At 49.0% G+C, this 8,212-nt stretch overlaps 1 protein-coding gene across 1 annotated transcript; it reads right to left on the bottom strand.

Moving 5' to 3' along the window:
* Window positions 1-5,891: 5,891 nt before the first annotated feature.
* On the bottom strand, window positions 5,892-7,832 carry LOC124682234 (calmodulin-1). Its single transcript, XM_047216962.1, has 2 exons — window positions 7,635-7,832; window positions 5,892-6,518 (listed from the first exon to the last, which is right to left on the bottom strand). Exons 1-2 carry the CDS (start codon window positions 7,708-7,710, stop codon window positions 6,145-6,147), a joined length of 450 nt encoding a protein of 149 aa, XP_047072918.1. The 5' UTR covers window positions 7,711-7,832; the 3' UTR covers window positions 5,892-6,144.
* Window positions 7,833-8,212: the final 380 nt, after the last annotated feature.

The following is an 8,212-nucleotide window of genomic DNA, read 5'->3' on the forward strand; positions in this document are numbered from 1 at the left end:
CTGATGGTTCGTGTGGATGATCTTGCCACTCAAAATTGTGAATAATAATTGCTAATAATGAAGAATATTATCGAAGGGTCGGCGACACCCTTTACCCGTTACGGCTATCATAGTTTTAAATAGCCGTCTATAGCCATTCGAAAAGATACGGCTAAAGACATTAGCCCGCTAAAAAGTGGCTATAGCGGGCTAGCCTGTAGCTTTTTTGGGATAAACTATGACTGGTTCAAGCGAGCGAGGAAGAGCAAGCTAACCTTGTGAGTTGTGAGTTGTGAGCAGCTGCCATGGATCCCGTCCGCTGCAGTGGCTGCGCCCATGGCACCAGTGGGCACGACCGGCCGGTTGTCCGGTTTTCCCCCACGCAGTGCGCCAGACGGCCATTGACGCCGGGCGGCGGTGGAACCTCAAATCGAGCTTGCACATCTTTTTTTGAACGAGGAATGCCCTGAAGAAGGGCCTAGCTGCTCATTGATAATAAAGTAGGTGGGGGTACAGTTTACAGAGGAGACCAGAAAAATAGAAAATTACAAAGCACTCCTCAAGTTTTCCAGAAAGGACCCTAAACTGATGACAAGAAACTCGATCAGGTCCTTCTCCTCCACCAGTAGAACCAGGACTCCACCGCCGGCCATCCTCGCTGCCACCGGGGACAACACCACTTGGGGCCGCGAGCACGCTGAACGCCGACAAGAATCCATTGCAGGGCCTCCGAACTGGAGGTTGAACGAACGCCATCTGTGGCGTCTGGAGAGGCTGCCATATCAGCCAAAGATCATAGTGGCTAGCCATGGCCACTATGTGGAGGTCTCCAATCTGCAGCTCAGATCTTCCTCGTGACTGCCTAGAACCGTCAACAGCAGCATCGCCATGCCTCCGGCTGCGCGTTCGGTTAATATGGTTAATTCGGTTCGGTAAATACAATTTTTCAGTAAATACAGTTTTAATACTTCGGTAAATACGGGTTCGTATAAAAATACGGTTCGGTTTTGGTAATAACCATATTAATTCGGTTCGGTTTCGGTAATAACCAAATTAACCAATGTTGACGCGAATTTTTGAATAACACCTATTTTTTATGGATATATATTTTGTTTCTATTTTTTTAAAGTCCAAACTGATTATGTTACAGGAGATAGAAATGATAAATAATGAAAATACGGCCAAATTCAAAAAATGTTGCATATTACAGATTTGAAATAATGAGAATGCGGCCAAATAAAAAAATGATGCACGTTACAGACTTGAAATAAGGAAAATGTGGCAAAATTGAAAAAATGATGCACAATCCGTACTTGAACTCACCACGCTGTGCTGCCTGACTTGTCCATTATGCACCTGTGAACAAATATAAACGTTTTATGTGAATTAGGGATGGCCGTAAAGTAAAATTCGTTGTTGGCTGGGCTGCTCGGTTTTCTTCGGTTAACTGTCGTTTTTTCGGTTTTTAACCGAATTAACCGAGTTGGGTATGGTTAGCACTTTCACTAACTTAAACCTAACCATAAAACCATAAAAACTGAAATCCGGTTTCGGTTAGGGTTTTTTCGGTTCGGTTTTCGGTTTCAGTTCGGTTATGTGCAGTCGGAGCCATGCCCTTCCTCCCAGTTGGCCCCACGCCAACGCAGAAGAAGGCAAACACCGTTGCCACCGCGCCAATCCAGGCTGCCACCACGAGCAAGGGCTTTATTGGCGGAGTAGCTGGCAGCACTCCTCCCCACCACCTCCTGCTCCAACCTTTGGAGCGCCGCGACGAGCAAGAAAACCACCAGCGAGCACTGGATCCGCCCAGAGAAAACCAGCGCCTTCCTCCTGGCATAACGCCAAGCTGCCATAGAGGCTAAACACCGGCACATAGGCCTAAACATACCCACTACTACGACTACTGCTGTACAAGGATGGGTCCCTCGCCCAGCTCGACGCCGGCAACCGCCGGAGAAGAGAGGGGAGGGGCCAGATGGCCCGGATCTAAGGAGGGTCGGAGGCAGGGAAGAGAGTATTCGAGAGGATAGGAGTTGCAAGCAGCACTCAAGCTCTCCTTCCCCCCACCTTCGAGCTTGCACATCTAGGTGTGCTTAACTGGGGAACTTAAGGGCTCCTTTGATTCATAGGAATATGAAGAGTGTAGGAATAGGAAAGGTGTAGGATTGGAATGTCATGCTAAGTTGAATCCTATAGGAATATGGTATGTCTTTGATTGTAGCAAAGGAATTTTTCCATGAGGTATGAGCTAAGGGCTCCTTTGATTCATAGGATTGATATAGGAATTATGTAGGAATTGAATCCTATAGGAAAATTTCCTATACAAGTCATTTGATTCATAGGAACATATCCTATAGAAATTATTTCTATAGGAATCTTGTAGTACAAATCCTATAGGAAAAAAACATTAGCTCATACCTCATGGAAAAATTCCTTTGCTACAATCAAAGACATACCATATTCCTATAGGATTCAACTTAGCATGACATTCCAATCCTACACCTTTCCTATTCCTACACTCTTCATATTCCTATGAATCAAAGGAGCCCTAATGCTTTTTTCCTATAGGATTTGTACTACAAGATTCCTATAGGAATAATTCCTATAGGATATGTTCCTATGAATCAAATGACTTGTATAGCAAATTTTTCTATAGGATTCAATTCCTACATAATTCTTATATCAATCATATGAATCAAAGGAGCCCTAAGCTGGAAAGCACATTACTGCCTGCTTCCTTCGAGAAAAACTTGGACATTACTGCCTAGCGTTCTACTCTATTGGATCTTGCCGTGAACATCCCGGCCTTTTTGCCCAGCTCGGTCGAATCTTGCGATTCTCCTGCCTATCTGTATCCAGAAATGCAGAACCCTCACTCAGGCCGGTGAGAAACAGTGGCAACCAGCAACCAGCAAACTGAAAGATCAAGGCGCCTGGCAAGATGAAAACTCACCTCTGGCATTTCGTGCACCACCAGCGGGTACAAGCTACTACCCTGGCGGTCAGCTTTTGCCTTTTGGCATATTTGGGAAGAGGCTCATCACACTGTTTGAGAAGCCAAGACCGACGCGGGCATGACACAAAATTCTGGCTTATATTGACCTGATCAGGGGATCACTTGTCCAAATGCAATCCGGTCACTTTTTTGAAACCAAGACAAAAACTTTGCCTCAATCTATTATTAAAAATATAATATCCGATCAATTAATGGAAAACCGGGCAAAAACCGTTACAACATCGCATACGGACTAAACCCGAAGTCCACAAGTTCTCGAGAGCTAAGCCAGATCAATCAACTCTCCAAACCCGTTGTGGCCACAATCTCTCGAAACAAAGCTCACCACACACAAAAGAAATCCACTGAAATATGAGACCATCCATCAAGTAGTTGTGAATGCCTTTCTTGTGGCTTGCTTTTGCTCTTAAGATACTTTCTCACCTTCTTTGTTTTATCACCTGTATCCTTTCCTGACTGGAGGCGCACAATCTCTTTGCCAGATCCAGGGATAGCCGTCTCCAAATTGCCAAGAAGGTCGAAAAGCTCTTTTACAAAGAGAGCCTCGGAGCCAACAAAAGCAAGCGACTGACTAAGCTTTGGAGATGGTGGCATGAAAACCACCGCCGAGGGCTCAAGCAAGTACGTCCACGTCCAAATGCACCATCGATGAGGGAGAAGCCAACTCCCCACACAATTCCTCACTCTTAGAAGCAGCTGATACATGTGACTGTGGCAGCAGGCAAGCATTGTGGCTAGAGATGTGTGTTTGCTTGTCGACACCGGTTGCCGGGTCTGGCAACACCCCTGAAGAGGCTGAGGCCTCGACTCTTCAGTTAGCGGTTCTGCTTTTCTCGATGAAGGGAATATATTACTCTAGGAGTAATATCAAGAAGATATCAATTACAGCTAGCTTCTGCAATTATGCAATACCCTAGTGATAGTACGGATGCACGCAACAAAAAATAAAAAAATAAAACTAAGAACAAAAAGTCCCGCTGCCGCCAGCCGTAGCAGCAACAATACATCCATCACCATGACAATACATGAACTCCAGACTCTCCAAAAAGCGATGCCTCTAAGAAGGAGATAGTGCACAAGCGCCGTCACCCGATCAAAAGATTTTAGATTTTCACCCTGAAGATAGTCCACGCTCTCAAAACAATGCCTTCAACAAGGCACAACCAGTTAAAGATAGACCTTAGATTTTCACCTTGAAAGGTAAGACTCACCTGTGCTGCCACCCCCACTAGCATATTGCTGCCGCGAAACTTAAAACACCAAGCAAGCTCCTCAACAATACATAGACTCAGACCTCCATTGCTAGTCCTCTAATCCGGCCTTCATGATATTGTCCGCCTTTGATTTCACCATGTACCCGAATGTCATCTGATGGAAACACAGAACAGAGCTTCACGTCGCTCCCTCCATAACCAAACGGTTGGAATAAAAGCATGTGTGTGCACGACCGAATACCACCCAATCCATCAAACTCCAGGCAAAAGATGCACTGCTCCATTCACCAGCGGAGCTTTCCGGAAATCATCACTCCAGCCAGATAAAGACGGACATGCCTCAGGTAGGTCTTCATCTTCGCATAAGAGAGACCCGATGACCGCCACCATTATTCAGGTCGGGCCCAGCGCCGCCGACCATCCCAGGCCGGCCGAGGCAACGCGGCGAGACACCTTGCAATCGGCCGACCCTCCACCGGCGACAACCAAGATCACGAAGAGGGAAAAGAGAAGACCGACCTAGGGCTTACACCCATCTGGTCCATCCCACCTAGCACCTCCACAGCAGCATCGCCCGCCGCCAGTGGCCACCACCACCATCACTAGGACGCTACCCGGACCGCGCCCCGGTCGCTGTTCGCCGCACCGTTGATGCCCTAGGCGCGTCGCCGCTCACGACGCCAGGCGCGCCGCTCACGCCGCCGTGCATTGAGCAACCAACACGCAGTGGTACCCGGGCGAGCGCACCACACCCAACCGGGGAGGATCCTTCCCGCGCCGATCCACCACGCCAGGGGCGAGCAGGCCCTGCCACCGCCGGCAACAACCAGGCAGAGCCCGACCGCGCACCCATGGCGGCAGCAGGAGGAGGAAGGAGGGGTGGGGGGATGGCAGCGGCTATCTATGGTGCCCCCCCCCCCCCCCCCCGTCGCCGTGCGGGGGCAAAAGGTGCACAAAAGTGCTATCGGATATCTGGGCTGACGAACTGTTTTTGTTTTGGTAGGTCAAGGAGAAGGACATGACCGTCCCATCGGACTGTCTTTCGCGAGAGTTCATTGGCTCAACTTGTCAATGATGGGCAAGTCCCCCGTTGGCATCCTGGTGAATGGCATAAAGGCCATTACCAACTCCTTCACATCAGTTTCCTTTGCTCATGTGAAGCGTAATCTCAATGAAGTAGTGCACACAGTTTAGCGAAGTCTTGTTCTACTGTTTTCTCTAGTGAGGTTTTTCATTCTGCTTCAGATTGCATCCGCAAAACTCTGTATCGATATTATTTGATCAATAAATCAATGTTTTCTATCAAAAAAAAAGTCAAAAAGGGTGTGCGTAAACACCCGTCGCACCAAAACAACGATTCCAAACAGGTGAGGTCACTCCAGAAGCGAGCTGTCCGAGATAGGATCACGCCTTTGAACAACATTATCACCTACCTACTACTGTCTGGCGGCAGCATCTTCTTCGTCAACCGTTAGTCCTGCCAAACTTCACCAAACATTGGGTTGGCTGAATTCAACTGATGGTCCACATCACATGTGACCGGACGGCTCAACCGACACTGGCATGTTTCCTGAAGAACAACTCGCCATCGCATAGCATCTGCCAACTGAACGGAGCGGTACTGACAGTGCCGAGTCAAGCAGATTCAACGAAAAAACATACTGTAACTACAATCAAACGGATTCAACTGCAATCAGAGTTTCATCACGGAGAGGGCAAGTCTTACAGATCCACACAAAGAAACAGGTTTCAATGACACACCAGAGAGAGAGAGAGAGAGGGGAGGAGGATTTCAGCAACTAGGGCTACTAATACGGTTCTTGTTTCAGGGAAGACAAGGAAACGAGAGTCGCATTCCTTACTAATATGCAATGCACAAATTTCCTCCTTCCAGGTAAATAAACAGTGATACCACAACCACCAGTCGAGGCTGGATCACTTGGCCATCATCACCTTGACGAACTCCTCGTAGTTGATCTGGCCATCACCGTCCACGTCGGCCTCACGGATCATCTCGTCAACCTCTTCGTCCGTTAGCTTCTCGCCGAGGTTGGTCATGACGTGGCGGAGCTCCGCGGCCGAGATGAAGCCGTTCTGGTCCTTGTCGAACACCCGGAAGGCCTCCTTGAGCTCCTCTTCCGAGTCGGTGTCCTTCATCTTGCGAGCCATCAGGTTGAGGAACTCGGGAAAGTCGATGGTGCCGTTGCCGTCAGCATCAACCTCGTTGATCATGTCCTGGAGCTCCGCCTCGGTTGGGTTCTGCCCCAGCGAACGCATGACCGTCCCCAGCTCCTTGGTCGTGATGCAGCCTGTCCAGTACACGGCAAGAATTTTTCACATGTCCGACTAATTCAGTGATCACATATCATTATTGAGAGCGAGCGTTAAACAAACAAAAAAGACTTATCAGACATGCATGCATGAAGTGGCAGAAGCAACCTAAATCTGGTCCAGAAACACAACAGATAAAGCTTGCAGTGTATAGCTGTATTACACTCTTGGCCACTTGTTCAGCATGATAGGGATACCCAAGCCAGTCCGAATAACAGTAATGTAACCAACTTCACCCTAAATTAGGTTCTTGATGAAGTGACGCAGTTGATACAGAGACCAAACCAAGCTGTTACTGCAGATGTATCTAAAGACCTAAACTGAATTCTGGGCAGGTCACTACACTTGAAAAAACGAATCTGGCCAGGGCCAACAATTGCCACTTTATGAGCTCTATCAGACAGCAAACTATTCTCCTAGTTGCTAAATCAATTCATATAGCTGGATCTACTTGTTTCCCAATATAATCTATACATTCAACCCTCAGTATAATTGCAGCATATCTGCCGAATTCAAGGTACGAGCTACCGATCTAGTACGATTCAGCCGCTGTAGATGATTCTGGTCTACGCCATACGCATCTGACCAGCGCAAGCCCCAGCCCCCAGGGGGAGTTTGATTTTCTCCACATCCGGGTAGGAACTAACGCTTGGTCACATTCGGATCCGAGACGAGGTCACATCCGGCATGACGTAGAGGTGCCCCACAATCACATTCATCTGATGACGTCTCCGGAACAGCATAGTTTCCACAGCAATTACGCGAGATGGCGACCCGCGGCCGTGAATCATACGGCAGTGCAGACTACAGGAACTGGAGAGGCGCAGTGATTTGCTCCTGTTAATACGAGGAGATAAGCTCTCTACCGCCTCTGCGGAGTGATTTTACACGAGATCTTAAACATTAGTCTGGCATCCTATGCTAATCAAACAGTAGACGGCCGGCGGTCATGAGATTCACAGTCTCGTTTCGTGGGAGGCGAAGAGCGTCTAGCATGACATGGATCACGACTACCGCAGCAGCAAGAACAAGAACAAGAACGCGTGGCATCATCCTAAAACAGAAAGAAGAAAAGAGGGGAACTTTGGACTTACCATCGCCGTCCTTGTCGAATAGGCTGAAGGCCTCCTTGAACTCGGCGATCTGGTCGTCGGTGAGCTGGTCCGCCATGGTAAGCTTCTCAGGCAGGCGCTCTTCCTCGGGGCTCCTCGCGGCGAGCGCTGCACAGGGAGGAGGGGAGATCTCTTCTTTGACCGCGCGCGCAGGGAGGAAGGAAGAAGAAGGGGAGGCTGGGAGCGATTTGTGGCCTCGCGTCGGGGGAATTTTAGCGAGCTTTATACGCGGCGGCACCCCGTCCGGCCCGTTCCGCCGTCCACGCGCCCCCGGTAACGCCGCGCGGGGCCAATTGCCCGAACTGCCCCTCGCCGAGCCCGGTGCTGTTTGTCGGGCCAATCAATCATGGATTCATGGTGTGTTGTGTTGGCCACACGTGAGGGGTCGGTGCTGCGATTGATTTCTTTATGGTTCTTCGTGTTGTCACAGGCTGGGCGGGCGCCGTGTAATTTGACGTGCCAGTGTGTTTGTAAGCGATTGGCGACTGTGGTCACTGATTAACCTGCTAAATAAAGCGTCACTGATTGAGACATGGACACACGACGATGAGTCGAGACCG

The sequence above is a fragment of the Lolium rigidum genome, unplaced genomic scaffold, assembly GCF_022539505.1.
Source record: "Lolium rigidum isolate FL_2022 unplaced genomic scaffold, APGP_CSIRO_Lrig_0.1 contig_71825_1, whole genome shotgun sequence".
Classification (NCBI taxonomy): domain Eukaryota; kingdom Viridiplantae; phylum Streptophyta; class Magnoliopsida; order Poales; family Poaceae; genus Lolium; species Lolium rigidum.

Excerpts from the sequence above, each read along its gene's own strand:
- LOC124682234 (XM_047216962.1), bottom strand. The coding sequence starts at position 7,710 with ATGGCGGACCAGCTCACCGACGACCAGATCGCCGAGTTCAAGGAGGCC. Across the intron at positions 6,519-7,634 it reads ATTCGACAAGGACGGCGATG|GCTGCATCACGACCAAGGAG; the intron begins GTAAGTCCAAAG and ends TGTACTGGACAG.